At 44.9% G+C, this 18,251-nt stretch overlaps 1 protein-coding gene across 3 annotated transcripts in view; it reads right to left on the bottom strand.

The window, feature by feature from the left end:
* Positions 1-3,650: 3,650 nt before the first annotated feature.
* The window catches only part of ogfod1 (2-oxoglutarate and iron-dependent oxygenase domain containing 1), a 53,725-nt gene continuing 39,124 nt past the window's right edge, over positions 3,651-18,251 (bottom strand). For all 3 annotated transcript variants that reach the window (XM_069901050.1, XM_069901051.1, XM_069901049.1), the window contains 3 exons: positions 13,421-13,549; positions 8,009-8,067; positions 3,651-4,094 (listed from right to left, as the gene is read on the bottom strand). In XM_069901050.1, coding sequence (XP_069757151.1) covers positions 3,933-4,094; positions 8,009-8,067; positions 13,421-13,549 — 350 coding nt within the window. In that variant the 3' untranslated portion in view covers positions 3,651-3,932. The remainder of the gene's footprint in view (positions 4,095-8,008; positions 8,068-13,420; positions 13,550-18,251) is intronic.

An 18,251-nucleotide genomic window follows, 5' to 3' on the forward strand; every position in this document is an offset into this window, starting at 1 on the left:
TTTGTTTGTACCATTCGGTGTACAAGAGTTCAATGTCCAAATCATAGCAACCGCAGCAGTCTTTTAACCAATTGAGGCCTCTCTTCACTGTACAGAATGAAAGCAAGCAGTTTGGAATGCATTTTCTATCTTGTGCTCGGAGTTCCAGCATCAGATTTCCTATGATTTTTCAAAGATGAGATTTACTGTCAGAGTACACACATGACATCACACACAACCCTGAGATTCTTTTTTTGAGGGCAAGGCACAATTATCACTTTGTGCAAAGCAAAACACTGTACTTAAGATGCGGATACTGTAAGGTAAAACATCATGAGATGGGAATGTGTAAGGAGTTACCCTGTACAGGGCTGTAACAAGATGTGAATGCATCCTTGTACTTACAAGATAAGAGAGACATTGATGGATTGAGAGGCAGGAAGCTAGCAGGGAAAGGATAGCAACAGTTTTAGTCATTGGACAAGTAATGATATGATGATGTTCTAAGCATGTATCCAAGGGTATAAAAAATCACCATTTTGCTGATAACGGCAGAATGCATTCTCCGACTAACATGGTTAGTTGCAAGTGTTACAATCCGGTAATAAAGAACAAAGAACCCTGATTTCGACTCAGTCTGGTGTTTGTCTCACTCATTCATGAACAAAGCAGACCTAACAATACATGTAAACAAATAAAGAAATGTAAACAAACTGTGTAATACAGAGAGAAAAAAAATCAATAAAGAGCAAGAGTCCTTAAATGAGACTCTGATTGAGTTTGTTGTTGAGGAGTCTGATCGTGGAGAAGTAGCAGCTGTTCTTGAACTTGGGGTACGAGTCTTATGGCACTTAGACCTCTTTCCTGATGGCAGAAGGCAAGAGCAGAATGTGTGTTGGGTGGTATGGGTCCTTGATGATTGCTGCTGTTTTCCAATGTGTTTTGCAGGGCTTTCCGCTCACTGGCATTGATGTCCCCATAGCAAACCCATGATGCAGCCGATCAGCACGCAGTAGAAATTTGTCAGGGTTTCTGATGTCATACTAAACCTCTCCAAATTCCTGAGGAAGTAGAGGCGTTGACATGCTTTCTTCATGATGCCATTTGAGGGTTCAGTCCAGGAAAGATCCTCCAAGAAAGTGACTCACACAAACTTAAATTTGCTTACCCTCTTCACCTTTGATCCCACAATGATCACTGGATTGTAGAACTCTGGTTTTCCCCTCCTGAAGTCAATAATTAGCTCCTTGGTTTTGGTGCCATTGAGTGCAAGGTTGTTGTTGGTGCACCACTTGGTCAAGTTTTCAATCTCCCTTCTGTATGCTAAGTTATTACCTCATTTTTCAACCCACTAGCATAGCATGGTCAGAAGGAGAGAGAATGTATCAAATTCCTAATATCAATGCAGTGACTTCTTACACATCAGTAACAATTGTGCAGCCCAGACCACAAGGTTTGAAGGTGTCAGGGGAGCAGCGCAGGGCACCAGAGCAGAACACTACCCATGGAGAAAAGAAGCCTGGGAGAAGGCAGTACTGGTTAGGAGACCAGCGAGGGGCTCGATGGCTGAAGGACTTGCACCAGGTTGTGGGCTGCAGGAGACTGACTCATGGGAAACAGGTATCTGGAACAGGATTTGTGAGAGTGCTGATTGCAAGTAGGGCTTGTGAAGGGCCTTGGGCTTTAACAGCTTCCTAATTGTATCAGGGGATTCAAAAGCAGGGGCCAAGGAGGGTGATTTGGATGCCTGGAGCATGACTTCACTGCTGGAACAGGGAAGTTCAAGAGTACAGGAGGTAGTGACATAGGACAAACTGGCAGGATCTGTGAATGTTCTACATCTCTGAAGGAATACTCATTTCCTTCTCTTTCTTGGTAGGAGCGCTAGGCTAGTAGTAGTGCTTCTGTGTGCCTTTACAAGTAAACACATTTTCTGCTTTAGTGCATAAAAGTTCTGGAGAAGCTTAGCAGGTCACACAGAGTTTATGGGAAGCAAACATATATAACCAACATTTTAGGCCTGGGCCCTTTATCAAGGTATGAGCAAAACACAGGCGGGCACCTGACTCAAAATGTTGTGGGGGAGGGGCGAAGAGAACTATTTTTCTTTTTATTGAAACATATTTTGTGTATTTGTGTACAGTATATGCCAATGAAGAAACCTTGAGGAACATACTGATTGACTGAGTAAATTCTTGTTACTTTGCGCATCATTTCATTATTATATCCTTCATGAAACAAAGAAACAATTGCCTTGGTTTCCCACATTGAGCAATCTGTTTCAGTTAACGAGGCAGAGAGAAATTACCTAACCACACTTGACAAAGAACTGGTGATAGCAGAGAATCAAGGTGAGATAGAAATTAATATAAACTAGAAGAAATGCAAACAGAAAACATATATTCAAAGACTATCTACCATCCCAAGATGATATCACTACAGAATTAAACCAACATTAACAGCAGTGTCACCATGTGAGGCTATAATACATTTCTCTTGACACAAGACACAAGAGAAACTTGTCCGTGAACTACTCTTTGCAGATGATGCCGCTTTAGTTGCCCATTCAGAGCCAGCTCTTCAGCGCTTGACGTCCTGCTTTGCGGAAACTGCCAAAATGTTTGGCCTGGAAGTCAGCCTGAAGAAAACTGAGGTCCTCCATCAGCCAGCTCCCCACCATGACTACCAGCCCCCCCACATCTCCATCGGGCACACAAAACTCAAAGCGGTCAACCAGTTTACCTATCTCGGCTGCACCATTTCATCAGATGCAAGGATCGACAATGAGATAGACAACAGACTCGCCAAGGCAAATAGCGCCTTTGGAAGACTACACAAAAGAGTCTGGAAAAACAACCAACTGAAAAACCTCACAAAGATAAGCGTATACAGAGCCGTTGTCATACCCACACTCCTGTTCGGCTCCGAATCATGGGTCCTCTACCGGCACCACCTACGGCTCCTAGAACGCTTCCACCAGCGTTGTCTCCGCTCCATCCTCAACATCCATTGGAGCGCTCACACCCCTAACGTCGAGGTACTCGAGATGGCAGAGGTCGACAGCATCGAGTCCACGCTGCTGAAGATCCAGCTGCGCTGGATGGGTCACGTCTCCAGAATGGAGGACCATCGCCTTCCCAAGATCGTATTATATGGCGAGCTCTCCACTGGCCACCGTGACAGAGGTGCACCAAAGAAAAGGTACAAGGACTGCCTAAAGAAATCTCTTGGTGCCTGCCACATTGACCACCGCCAGTGGGCTGATAACGCCTCAAACCGTGCATCTTGGCGCCTCACAGTTTGGCGGGCAGCAGCCTCCTTTGAAGAAGACCGCAGAGCCCACCTCACTGACAAAAGGCAAAGGAGGAAAAACCCAACACCCAACCCCAACCAACCAATTTTCCCTTGCAACCGCTGCAATCGTGTCTGCCTGTCCCGCATCGGACTGGTCAGCCACAAACGAGCCTGCAGCTGACGTGGACTTTTTACCCCCTCCATAAATCTTCGTCCGCGAAGCCAAGCCAAAGAATACATTTATTGTGAAATACTTTTTTCAAAATATGTGAAAGCCATGGGGCTTCCCAACCAGAACATGCACTTACAAGCTGAAGGTAGATGGTGGCAAAGTGCACCCAATATTAGTCAAGAAAAATTAAGGGAGATATTTCATATTTGTTGAAACTTATTTTTAATAGGGAACAAAGACCACAATTGTTCAAAAAAGATTTCAACGACCTGAATGAAATCAGGACACTTTCTCCCAGGCCAAATAATCTTCATTCAAGTGGACAAGCTAATTATCAGTTCACCTGAAATCCAGCTGCGATCCAAATGCAAACATCATGAATCAGATCTTGGAGTGACCCAGCACACGTTACTACAGAAATCTTTATTAGAAAGGCCACACTGTTCCTTCATCTCTCATCAGGTGCAATGAGGAGGCAGATGTGCAGTCATTCATAATACATGAAGGAAAAGTCCCAGAATCCCCTCTCCTTGTGCTTCCTGTTAAACTGTGTGATGCTCCTCTGGTTAACATGTTTCACAAACTTCAGTGTTTCTTTATCTCGGTAGATCAATGCCAATGCGTTGTCCTCTGGACAAAGAGTAAGTAACTGAAAACCAACATGAACAATGAAGAATGAATTTTGTTCCAAGGGGATATTAGTTTTTAAAAAAAAATATTTAGACATACAGCACGATAAGAGGCCCTTTTAGCCAAGGAGCCCGTACTGCCCAATTACAGCCCTGGTATGTTTTGAACAGTGGAAGGAAATCAGAACTCCCAGAGAAAATACACACAGACATGAGGAGAATGTCTAAACTCCTTACAGACAGCGCCAGATTCAAACCCCAGTCGTTGGCACTGTAACATTGCACCAACCACAGCACTATTAACATAGCGGTTAGCGTAACGCTGTTACTGCACCAGCAATCAGGACTGGGGTTTGAATCCCATGCTGTTCGTATGTTCTCCCTGTGTTTGCATGAGTTTTCACCGGTGGCTCTGGTTTCTCCCACTGTTCAAAACATATGAAGGTTATAAGTTAATTGGGCGGCATGGGCTCTTGGGTCAAAAGGGCCTGCTGTATGTCTAAAAAAAAACTCCAACCATGCTACCCTGATTTATTTTTCTTCTCTCCTAGATTCCATTTTCGGAAAATACCCGAAGAACATGATCAAAACCCATGCTCCTGCTGCTGTTTCTTCTGAGACCTGATGCTTGTCGATCAGGGCAGGAGGCCTTCCTGTATAAGTCAGCATTGTGCAACAACAGGCCTTTCTTTCCACCACAACATACCACCCTTTTTGCCATCTATACAAATCCCACTTTCCCATATTAGGTCCATACAGTTCTAAGACTTGCACGTGGCTATCTAAATGGCTCTGAAACGTAATTACCACATCCTGTGGCAGCGACTTCCAGATATCAATGACTGTATAACCAAAAAACCTCTTTTGCCTCAGATCTCCTCCCTCTCATCTGCTTGTGTTTGATACTACTTACCATTGGTAAAAAGATAATGACCAGCAATGACCCTGCACAGCCAGTCCCTGGGTTGAAAACATCCGATTTACGGATAATCCGTAGTTACAAAATGACAAGCCAACCGGAAGGGGAATGACATTTATTGCCGGATTGAGCGGAGCTCACTTTCCATTGACTGGCTTTAAGATATCTGCTTTTTTCCCCCTTATATAATGAAATTAATTATAACTCATCCATTATATTCAATACTAATTTTGTTAGAATATGTGAATTTGATTTATCGTAGGAGACAAGTTAAGCTAATAATCATGGGTATATTTATGATTTATAATTTATCTGTGATAAATTAAATTATAAATATCATATATGATATGACCTGTTCTATGCTATCAACTAGAAGACTATGTTTTATCTATTAAAATCAATAAAAAAGATATCTGCCAAATTAAGTTTCTGCACAGCAGATTTCTAATTAGTATAGCTGTTAGCCAACCTTTCGTGAAATTATTCTCCAAACGATATCCAGTATCTGACTATGGCACTGAAGTCATAGTATTGTGATAGGTGACTAATGTCTCCTCGATCGTCAGGCAGCCGGAGACACGCATCTGCTGTCAGGATATGCCACATGGGGCCTGGGCAAAGCAACGGGTGAGGAGACGAGCAGCACGACAGAGGGAAGGGAGGGAGGGAGTGGGGAGAAGCAGCAGCAGCACATGTGCCATCGCAATGCCTCTGGAACCGTTATGGCTCAGTGTGGAGCCGCCGTTTGGCCCCGCGAAATCACAGCCTGGCCTTAAAGTGTGATTGCGCTGCCAAGGAGGGAGGGGGGTAGCGAGTAGAGAGCGAAGGAGCTGGGCACGGATTGGAAGAAGCAAAGATGCGGGAGGGCTGTGGGCTGAACTACAGCGATCCCTCCATCGACTTCTCCTGTAAGTATTAAGTTTTAATCATGATCTTATGACCGTATGTAGTTATTTTTATTATTGCTGTATTATTAATATATACTGTATTCTTATGTTTAAGATGTTTTAGTGTATTTGGAAGTTTTTTATATGCATATAAAGGTAAATTATATACTATATACTGAGATAAACATTTAACTAACTGACACTAAATGAGGTCGGAATGTACCTGTTCCAACTTGTATACAAATTCGAACTAAAGACACATCTAGGTAACGGAACTAGCTTTTAACCTGGGAACTGCCTGTAGATATATATAGCCCTAAAATGTAACACTTCAACCTCCTTTGTTCCAGGGAAAACTATCTAATCTCTCCACATAACTAAAGTCCTCCTATTTAAGCAACCCTTTGAATTTCCTCTGCACTCTCTCTCTAACCAAATCCATCCTACAGTGTGGCGCCCAGAAACTGCACTCTGTAGTCCAAGTGCGATCCAAGCAGCATTTTGTAAAGTTACAACTTTTATATTCCTTGCAAAGTCTTACAAAGTCAAGCATGTCATACTCCTCCAGGACAAACCTAAATACCTGTGTGGTGACTTTCAGGGAACTATAGTCTTGAATTGCAATTCTTTTTCTCCCACTAATATTGCTCATCTCACTGATTTGCTCCAGACTGTTTTTTGAACTGACTTTCAATACAAACATATTAATTATACCTCCTATTTTTCCCATTCAAGTTTTTAATGTACATCAGAAACAACAAGGGTCCAAGGAACAATCCTTGTCGTGCATCACTGATCTTAGATTTCCAATTTTAAAAAAATCATCCTTCCACACTACCTTCTTGTCATCAATCCAATTTTGGATCCAATTAGCTAGCTCACCTTGAAGTCTTACAGACAACGTTAACCAAAATGCTCAAATTACTGAGACAAGATATCTCCTACATAAAGCCACACTGACTATCCCTGATGAGCCTCTGCCTTTCCACAAGTCCTATCCCTTGAAATTTTCTCCAGTAATTTCCCCATCACTGACACAAAACTCATTGCACTGTTGCTACCTGGCTTATCCCCAGTGCTCTTCCTACATAAAGAAACAACTAAGCATTGTTTAATCTTTTGGCACTTTAAATGTGGTTCATAAGGATGAAAAATCTCTGTCGTGCAGTTTACATTCTCCCTCGCTTCCCGTCACAACCTGGGATAGATCTTACTCATCAGTCAGGGCAGCAACATTATGTTACAACTACCCATGACTTCAACGAGACCACACTTGGAGTACTGTGCAGTTTTAGTCACCCAGCCCTAAGGATATAATTAAACTGGAAAGGGTACAAAAAAGAGTCATGGAATGTTAATAGGCTTGAATTATAAAGAAAGGCTGGGACTTTTACTCCCTGGTGTAAAGGAGAATAAATGTTTACAAGGTCGTAAGAAGCACAGATAAGGTAAATAGTTATAATCTTTCCACCAAGGTTGGGGAAATCTAAAAATAGAGGGTACAGGTTTAAAGTGAGAGGGGAAAGATTTAAAGAGAATTGAGGGGCATTTTCTTCACACAGATAATGATGGGATATGGAATGAGCTGCCAGAAGAAGTGATAGGAGTAGGGAAATTTATAATTTTCAAAAGACTTTTGGACAGTTACACAGATAGGAAAAGTTTATATTTGATAGTAGATAAAATTATGAGGGCTATTAATAGAGTAAATGCAAACAGGCTTTTTCCATTGAGGTTAAGTGAGACAAGAATTAGAGGACATGGGTTCAGGGTGAAAGGTGAAATGTTTAGGGGAGCTTCTTCACCCAGGCTAGTGAAAATGTGGAACAAACTGTCAGTGGTGGTGAATACAGGCTTGATTTTGGCATTTTTAAAAAACTGATATAGATATATGGATGGGAGAGTTATGGAAGCCTATGGTCCGGCTGCAGGTCTTTACCTATATGTTTACCTTCTATGACTAGATGTAAGATGATAGGCCAATGGGAACTTGCACACAAAAACGGCTGCTGGGATTCAAAATCACATTCATTACGCTCGCATTACTTCATCATATCTCGGGGGTATTCACAAGATAGTGAATGAATCTTTTTTGACATATCTGAATTGGAATGAACTGAGTACACACCTCTTCATCTTCCGCTTTTGCAATGTATGAAGTGACACCACCAAATTCTTCATCCCAGCCTGAAACAGAAATGCACACAAATTCATTCTCCCAATCAGATCACCTGCTGGTACTTTCAAACGCTGTGTCTTTCTCATAATTGCATGTGAAAAACTAGGGTTCCAAAACACCATTGATTGAGTATTGAACAGGATAGTGAGCAGCCTTCAAATGTAAAATGGGGACTATCCTTAAGTAGCTGCTCTCCATTACTATAATTAATCAGAAAATCTATTGAATAAACCACCCTCCAAAAGATAGTCAATCCAAACCCAAACACACTAAGAGCAAAATCTAATTTAGGTTTCTCAGGAAGGGGTTCTCAATCCATATTCGTTAAGTAAGCAGAATTAACATTCAAGCCACTCAATTAGCATTCAAGCCACTTAGTTTTTAATGTAATCCGAATTACAAACTTCATTCCAAATTCATCACAGTTATCACAAAGGTATAAAATAGAAACAAGTTAGCATGAGGAATTCCACCTCAGAGACATTAGAATGGAATTAAATCAAGTGCTGATTCCAGCATTGAGTGCAACAGAATGAAGGAGTCAATAATGCCAATTGTAATTATGCCACTGTAGTGCACACGTTGCCGCAAAGTGTGGAAAGAACGACATACACACGAGGAGTCAAAGTCGAAGACTGATTTATTGCACTGGCAGCTCTGCTTATATTCTCTCCCTGCTGCTGACGACAGGAGTAATGTCATGGCAGCGCCAATCTCCGACTGAGCGGCGTTCCCGCCATTGGTCGATGTTTCCCACTGTGCGGGTGGTCACAAAGGTCATTGGCCCCCATGGGGTCTGCGTGGTCATCAGACATTTTGTGTACCAGGTCATGTCCCAGTTAGCGGGCCACTTCACGAACCATCCCCCCCCCCCCCCAAGAACCAGCGATCAGAGCACTTTTCGCTGCTTTCAGTGGCCTACCTCTGCGTTGTGGGGGCTGAGTTGGCTAAAGACCAGGTGTGCTGGTTTGAGGCAGTCAATGGTGAAAGTCTCTTCCTTGCCACCAATATCGATCATACATGGTGACCCGTTGTGCCCAATTACTTTATACGGCCCCTCGTAGGGCCATTGCAGAGGTGTTCAGTGTAACCCCCTCTGAACGAAAATGTACTCGTAGGTCTCTAAGACTTTGGGGATGTAGGCTTTCACCTGGCTGTGCGGCAAAGGCTGCGGAGGTGCTGGAGATCCCAGTTTTTCCCTCAGCTTAGTCAATGAGTCCATGGGTCCTCTGGGTCCTTGGCAGTGCCCAAGAATACCCCCAGTGTCACCAACGGTGCACTATTTACCATCTCAACTGCTGAGGATTTGAAGTCCTCTTTTGGCGTAGTGCGGATCCCCAGGAGGACCCAGGGTAACTTGTCTGCCCAGTCAGCCCCCTGAGCTGAGCCATCAAGGCCACCTTTAGGTGACTATGAAACTGCTCGACCAACCTGCTGGCCTGACGGGGGTAAGCTGTGGTATTGATGAGTTGGGTTTCCAGCAACTTGGCCAGCGTCGCCCAGAGTCCCGAAGTGAAGTGTGTACCTCTATCAGAGGTCATATGCTCCGGGACTCCAAACCTCGACACCCAGGTGTTAATCAGTGCCCTGACTCAGGTCTTGGTGGTTGTGTTGACCAGTGGGACTACCTCCAGCCACCTCGTGGAGTGGTCAATCATAATGAGGAAATACTTCACCCCACAGGAGACCAACAGCAGCCCTACAATGTCAACATGGACGTGGCTGAACCGCTCAAAAATCTGGAGGGGGGGAGGCGGGGGGTCGATGGTGCCTTGACGTGCTCCTGTACTTTGGATGTCTGGAAGAGCGTGCAAGTCTTGGCCCACTGACTTGTTTCCAAAGGCCATGCCAGACAAACCTACTGCCCACCATTTTTACAGAAGTCTTGATGGCTGGGTGCACCAAATTACGCATCTGCCGCCTCCACAGGTCTCCACAATGGGGTGGGGTTTGCCGGTGGAGACATCGCAGAGGAGCTTCTGGTTGCGATGTACTCCAGCCTGAAACTGCTGTTCTGTATGCCAGGATCTCAGGGTCCTCCTGCTATGCCCTGGCTAGGACAAAATAGTCTATTCCCTGGGATAGGACATAGAAGGTCTCAATCACGGGGTGGGACAGTCTTACCCCAATAATGTGTTGGATGTCCATGGTGAACTCAGACACGTATGAGAAGTGTTGCTGCTGCCTGGCCAACCACAGGTCAGACACTTTGTGGAAGGCAAAGGTTAGCAGTTTATGGTCTGTGAAGACTCTGAATTGGCTGCCTTCCAAAAAAATACCCAAAGTGCCTGACTGCTAGGTACAACACCAATAGTTCCCGGTCAAAGGAGCTGTATTTGAATTTGGGTGGCCGGAGATGCCTACTAAAAAAGCCCGGGGCTGCCATTGGCCTTCGATGAATTGCTCCTTTTTTAAAAATATTTTATTTAAAATCAACACATATATAACAGCAATTTATAAATCATAAATCAAAATGATACAGTTTATAAATATATGTTGATTGATATAACATAGATGAATTGCTCCAGTGCGCCCCCTACCGCTGTGCTGGAGACATCTACTGTGAGAGTGGTTGGTACCTATGGCCTGAAGTGTACCAGAAGGGTGACAATGGCCAGTGCATCTATGGCCTTCTGGAACACCACCGAGGTCTCATTGTCCCAGGTAATGTCTTTACCCTTCCCCGCCATGAGTGCCGAAAAGGAGGCGCATGATGTGAGCTGCTGCCCATATGAATTGGTGATAAAAGTTAATCATGCTGGCGAATTCTTGCAACCCCTTCACTGTGCAGGGCTTGGCAAAATACCAAATGGCATCTACCTTTTTGGGTAGTGGTTTCAGTTCGAGCTTGATGATTTGATGCCCTAGGAAGTCTATAAGTTTCCAACCCGAACAGGCACTTAGCAGGGTTTATAGTTAGTCCAAATTCCTGCAGCTGGGCCTTAGGTGTTGTTGCGGCTGGCAATAAGAATACCATCCAAATAGATGAACACCAATGGGAGAACCTGGCCCACTGTATCCATCAGCCTTTGGAAAGTCTGGGCTGAGTTCTTAAGTCCAAAGGCATTTAAAAAATTTGAAGAGTCCAAAAGGCACCAAGGCATATTTTTCTTTCTTCACTCTCCAAAACATGTCCACTTGGGCTGCAACTTTCCTGGGGTCACTGAAGGCCTCGTCAGCAAGCAAGAGTTGGATATCTTTGGCAGCTGCTCCAGGAAAATCTGCTTGAAAAGCAGACAAGGCCTGTGTCTCCCAAACCATCCATAAGCAACAATCAGGTGGCGCGCTCACACCATGAGAGCCTGAAAGTGCAAGTTAATAGCTCCTTGAGGGGATCGTATTTGATTTGTTCCCAGAGGCTGCCAAAGGAAGTTGACGATCCTTGCTGCCGTCTCCTGGTCGAGCGAACTCACCACGTGAAATAATTCTGTGCTGTAAATAATTTTTAAAAGTACAACTAGAAAGAAAAGTCTCATCAGTTTATGTACTACCAAAACCAGTTATATCTATGATTGTTTTAACAATATTAATTCTCCAAGTAATGTAGGTCAAACTTTATCACCAATTTAAAAAATGACCTGTGAGCTATTGCCAGTCATTGACATTGCAGAAATATCTCAAATATTATTAATTTAAGTAATCAGCCAAAGGTTTGCAATAAAGGAGAAACATTTTCCCTCTCCATAATAAAATAATTTTGTGGGGATTCATGGTTACAGGAAGGGTAAAATTCATCAAATACCATTGGGCTAAATTGCTAACTCAGTACACAACAGGTATTTCAAGGGAGGTACCTAAACTCAAAGGAGAAAATGTAATGTCTCCTAATGAGTGCAGTTTGCTTCTTGCTCCATCTCAAATTCATCCATCCAGAATCTCTTGTTTTATTTCAGCATCCAATTCATACAAGATCAAGGATTTTTCAACTCCACTGTTTGCTACATATTTCTGATTAAATTATAAGTTTTCTGTTTTCTGACTTGCCCCCTGAGAAATTATTGAAGTAATTTCTGGTTGGTCAGCTAGCTTGATGTCATCCAATTGTTGTACAAATGGATCTTCATAATGTCACTAGTGATCTCACATCACACGATGAGGGGCTCTGGCTTCACACAAACCCCTGGAACACCTGGACAGCAAAGATGCATATTACGAAGCTCTATCTGCCTGTCCCGCATCGGACTTGTCAGCCACAAACGAGCCTGCAGCTGACGTGGACTTTTTACCCCCTCCATAAATCTTCGTCCGCGAAGCCAAGCCAAAGATATTGATTACAATTCGGCATTTAACATCATCAACCCCTCAAAACTGATCAGCAAACTCCAAGACCTGGGACTCAACACCCCACTGTGTATTTGGATTCTTGATTTCATCACCAATAGACAACAATCAGTGAGGATTGATAAGAACATTTCCTCCACAATCTCCATCAGCACCACAGGGCTGCATTCTTAGCTCCCTCTCTACTCACTTTACACCTATGATTGTGCGTCTCGATACGACAACAACACCCTCTAGAGGTGGAGAGGGTGAGCAAATTTAAGTTCTTGGGAGGGTGGGGGGGAGTCACTATCTCAGAGGATCTTTCCTGGACCCAACACATAAATGGCATTGTGAAAAAAGCACGCCTGCTCCTTTACTTCCTCAGGAGTTTGCGGATGTTTGGTATGACATCGGAAATCCTGATAAATTTCTACAGATATGTGGTGAAAAGTGTGCTGACCAGGTGCTTCATGGTCTGGTATGGGGACACCAATACCAGTGAATGGAAAGCCCTTCAAAAGTTAGTGGACACAGCCCAGGACATCACAGCAAAACCTTCCCCACCATCAAGAATAACTACAGGGAACGCTGCTGTTGTAGAGCAGCAGCAATTATCAAGGATCCACACTACCCAGCACATGCCCTGTTCTCGCCTTCTGCCATCGAGGTGCCACAAAACTCACACCCCCAGGTTCAGGAACAGCTGCTCCCCCTCCACCATCAGACTCCTCAAAAACAAACTCAATCAGGAGTGCATTTAGGACTCTTGCTTTTGCACTTTATCGATTGTTCCCCCCCCCCCCCCCCCCCCCCCACCCCACTCTGTATTATGCAGTTAGTTGTTTACATTTCTTTATTTTTTTACATGTGCACATTGCACCACCAATAAATAGTAATTCTGCCTTGCCTGCAGGGTAAAGAATTTTAGGGTTGTATGTGATGTCATGTATGTAATCTACAATCTGTAGCCTGAAACATTGGTTATGTATCTTTATCTTTGCTACATAAAGTACACTGTTTGGCCAACTGAGTTTCTCCAGCATTGTGTTTTTATTAACATCACACTAGATTTATTATGCTCATATTGTAGGCATGTACCTTCACAACCACAGCTAAACAACAGGTCCAGGGCAAATTCTGTGTTCTCTACATTGGTGTCATGGATTAGTGTGTAGTATCCATTTTTCCACTGCCGCAATTCTCCACAGCAGACAGGAACACCAGGCTCTGAAAATGAAGAAATAATTAATACTTTTTTATCTACTCAATGAGCAGCAAGTGTAAGAAGAACCAAATACAGGCTCCATCTGCTATTTTTACGGTATCATTTTATTTCTTTATTTATTTACCATGGAATATTCACCAATGAACGCACTGATGCCCTGGGATCACTCTAATGTTGGTGCTGCTATATGAAAGGAGCCTGCACCAGTTAGAGTTAGATAAGACTCTAGTGGGCAAAGGAGTTAAGGGTTATGGGGATAAGGCTGGAAAGGGGTACTGATGGTAGTGATCAGCCATGATCTGTAAAATGGCGGTGCTGGCTCGACGGGCCGAAGGGCCTACTCCAGCTCCTATTGTCTATTGTCTATTGTCTACACTTGCAACTTTCTTCTCCCATTCGCAATTCCACATTCTTCTTCTTTGGCTTGGCTTCGCGGACGAAGATTTATGGAGGGGTAAATTTCCACGTCAGCTGCAGGCTCGTTTGTGGCTGACAAGTCCGATGCAGGACAGGCAGACACAGTTGCAGCGGTTGCAGGGCAAAATTGGTTGGTTGGGGTTGGGTGTTGGGCTTTTCCACCTTTGTCTTTTGACAGTGAGGTTGGCTCTGCGGTCTTCTCCAAAGGAGGTTGCTGCCCGCCGAACTGTGAGGCGCCAAGATGCACGGTTTGAGGCGATATCAGCCCACTGGCGGTGGTCAATGTGGCAGGCATCAAGAGATTTCGTTAGGCAGTCTTGTACCTCTTCTTTGGTGCACCTCTGTCACGGTGGCCAGTGGAGAGCTCGCCATATAACACGATCTTGGGAAGGTGATGGTCCTCCATTCTGGAGACGTGACCTACCCAGCGCAGTTGGATCTTCAGCAGCGTGGATTCGATGCTGTTGGCCTCTGCCATCTCGAGTACTTCGACGTTAGGGATGAAGTCGCCCTCATGAATGTTGAGGATGGAGCGGAGACAACGCTGGTGGAAGCGTTCTAGGAGCCATAGGTGATGCCGGTAGAGGACCAATGATTCGGAGCCGAACAGGAGTGTGGGTATGACAATGGCTCTGTATACGCTAATCTTTGTGAGGTTTTTCAGTTGGTTGTTTTTCCATACTCTTTTGTGTAGTCTTCCAAAGGCGCTATTTGCCTTGGCGAGTCTGTTGTCTATCTCGTTGTCGATCCTTGCATCCGATGAAATGGTGCAGCCGAGATAGGTAAACTGTTTGACCGTTTTGAGTTTTGTGTGCCCGATGGAGATATGGGGGGGGCTGGTAGTCATGGTGGGGAGCTGGCTGATGGAGGACCTCAGTTTTCTTCAGGCTGACTTCCAGGCCAAACATTTTGGCAGTTTCCGCAAAACAGGACATTAAGCGCTGAAGAGCTGGCTCTGAATGGTCATCTAAAGCGGCATCGTCTGCAAAGAGTACTTCATGGACAAGTTGCTCTTGTGTCTTGGTGTGAGCTTGCAGGCGCCTCAGATTGAAGAGACTGCCATCCGTGTGGTACCGGATGTAAACAGCGTCTTCATTGTTGAGGTCTTTCATGGCTTGGTTCAGCATCATGCTGGAGAAGATTGAAAAGAGGGTTGGTGCGAGAACGCAGCCTTGCTTCACGCCATTGTTAATGGAGAAGGGTTCAGAGAGCTCATTTCTGTATCTGACCCGACCTTGTTGGTTTTCGTGCAGTTGGATAAACATGTTGAGGAACTTTGGGGGCATCCGAGGTGCTCTAGTATTTGCCAAAGCCCTTCCGTGCTCACGGTGTCGAAGGCTTTGGTGAGGTCAACAAAGGTGATGTAGAGTCCTTTGTTTTGTTCTCTGCACTTTTCTTGGAGTTGTCTGAGGGCAAAGACCATGTCAGTAGTTCCTCTGTTTGCGCGAAAGCCGCACTGTGATTCTGGGAGAATATTCTCGGCGACACTAGGTATTATTCTATTTAGGAGAATCCTAGCAAAGATTTTGCCTGCAATGGAGAGCAGCGTGATTCCCCTGTAGTTTGAGCAGTCTGATATCTCGCCTTTGTTTTTGTACAGGGTGATGATGATGGCATCACGAAGGTCCTGAGGCAGCTTTCCTTGGTCCCAGCAGAGCTTGAAAAACTCATGCAGTTTGGCATGCAGAGTTTTGCCGCCAGCCTTCCAGACCTCTGGGGAGGGGGGGATTCCATCCATACCTGCTGCTTTGCCACTTTTCAGTTGTTCAATTGCCTTATATGTCTCTTCCCGGGTGAGGACCCAATCGAGCTCTAGCCTTAGGGGCTGTTGAGGGAGCTGGAGCAGGGCGGATTCTTGGACTGAGCGGTTGGCACTGAAAAGAGATTGGAAGTGTTCTGACAATCGGTTGAGGATGGAGATCTTGTTGCTGAGGAGGAGTTTGCCAGCTGAGCTGCACAGCAGGTTTTGGACTTGGGGTGAGGGGCCGTAAACAGCCTTTAGAGCCTCGTAAAAACCCCTGAAGTCGCTAATGTCCGCACTGAGCTGGGTTTGTTTGGCGAGGCTAGTCCACCACTCATTTTGGATCTCCCGGAGTTTGCGCTGAAGATGGCTGCATGCGCGACGGAAGGCTTGTTTCTTCTGTGGCCAGGACGGCTTTGTAAGGTGAGCCTGGTGGGCAGCTCGCTTCTTTGCCAGCAGCTCCTGGATTTCCTGCCTGTTTTCGTCGAACCAGTCATTGTTTTTCCTGGAGGAGAAGCCCAGTACCTCTTCAGTGGATTGCAACTTTGGCTTGAAGTGAAGGTTGAGCTTGCAGTGAACCAGCCGGCAGTCAGTGTGGCATTCCGCGCTGGGTATGACCCTGGTGTGGAGCACATCTTGTTTGTCTCTTTCTCGCACCAGGACGTAGTCCAAGAGGTGCCAGTGTTTGGATCGGGGATGTATCCAGGTAGTCTTCAGGCTGTCCCTCTGCTGAAAAAGGGTGTTCGTAATGACAAGCCGCTGTTCTGCGCAGAGCTCCAACAGGAGGCGCCCATTGTCGTTGCACTTGCCGACACCATGCTTGCCCAGGATTCCTGGCCAGGTTTCTGAGTCTTTGCCGATGTGAGCATTGAAGTCGCCAAGGATGACAACCTTGTCGGCTGTCGGGGTGCATTGAATGAGGTTGCGCAGATCAGTGTAGAACTTGTCCTTTTCTGCTTGTTCCGCCTGGAGGGTTGGAGCATAGACACTGATGAGGGTGATGCGACGCTTGTTTTGAACGGGGAGTCGCATGGACATGATCCGGTCCGAGTGGCCTGTCGGGAGGTTTTCGAGTTTGGAGGCAATGGAGTTCTTGACCATGAAGCCTACACCAGATAGGCGTCGTTCATCCATAGGCTTACCAGACCAGTAGAGTGTGTAGCCCACGCCGCGTTCTTGGAGGTTGCCTACATCTGCAAGGCGGACTTCACTGAGAGCGGCTATGTCGATGTCAAGTCTGAGGAGTTCATGTGCGATGAGGGCAGACCGACGTTTAGGTCGGTGGCTGTCAGCCTTGTCTAGCATGGTTCTGATGTTCCAGCATGCTAGCTTGAGTTTGTAAGCATCTTTTGAGGGGGAGGACGTGGAGGGGGAGGACGTGGACATGTCCTCGGGCCTGCGGAAAGGAGCTTTTAGGTGGAGTGCAGTGTGCGCAGTACTGGCCATACCCTTTGCACCCATGGTTCGTGTGCCGTGGCCAAGCAAGCTGGGACGTGGCAGCAAGGTCCTTGGGTCGTAGGTTTTATATCAGAGTGGCCTTCTCCTATGCAGGTTTCTTTCTCGGGCTGGAGGGGCCTGCCTCCCCTCCTAGGTCGGACCATACTGCCCGGACCGGGGCCAGGGCCGCCGCCTCCTTCTTTCTGCCTGGACCGGGGCCTCCGCCACACATGCCAGAAGCATGCACTGATAGGTTGAATAACTATTTATCACATCAAGTCCTATCAAAGCTCACATTTCATGCAGACCATCTATAAGATGTCAACCTATAATAATGTTTTGATGCTTCTGACTTAAATAAACTTCCCTGGCTATAGTTTTGCTGTATCTTTACGTATAGGCCATCTCCAACATAAATTTACACACTAACTTCACACCATGATTGTCATTCAAAATTTCTCCACATCTTCATCAACCACAAGCACAGTTTGAAATTCCACAGTTGAGAAGGAATTCAATTCTAACCTGGTATTGAATAATTGACAGGCTACTAATAATGCTTTAAAGCCTCACTTCATTATCCACTGAAATCAGAAGATAATATCAGACACTGTGCAAACTTACATTAAAATTCAGCAAAAATTTCTGCAGTTTCACCAACATCTGATTTGGATACTTTTTGAATCACCTCAGTACCACCTGCTACCGAGAGACACTTTCAAATAAAAAAGCAGAAAATGTTGGGAATATTCAGCAGGTTATTTTTGTTTAAGATTTCTAATATGTGCACCAATTTTGCCTTTTACGCTCAAGTTCAGAGATCACTGACTATATTTTACTGTATTTAAGTTTTACAAGAACAAAAAAAAGTAAAATGTTCTTGTTTCTCAGTTGAGAAGGACTGTAAAGGTAACTTGAATGAAATTTTGACCTAGGTCAAATTACATGAAAGTAGATGGAGAATTTAAATAGTTAGAAATGTAGAAAACAAAGACATGTTCAAAATAGTGACCGTAAAACCATGGGATTGTTGTAATACCTCATCTGGTTCCCCAATGTTCTTCCAGGAAGGAAACCTGCTAGCCTTATTCCGTCTGCCCTTGCCTGAC

The sequence above is a fragment of the Narcine bancroftii genome, chromosome 10 (assembly GCF_036971445.1).
Source record: "Narcine bancroftii isolate sNarBan1 chromosome 10, sNarBan1.hap1, whole genome shotgun sequence".
Lineage (NCBI taxonomy): Eukaryota > Metazoa > Chordata > Chondrichthyes > Torpediniformes > Narcinidae > Narcine > Narcine bancroftii.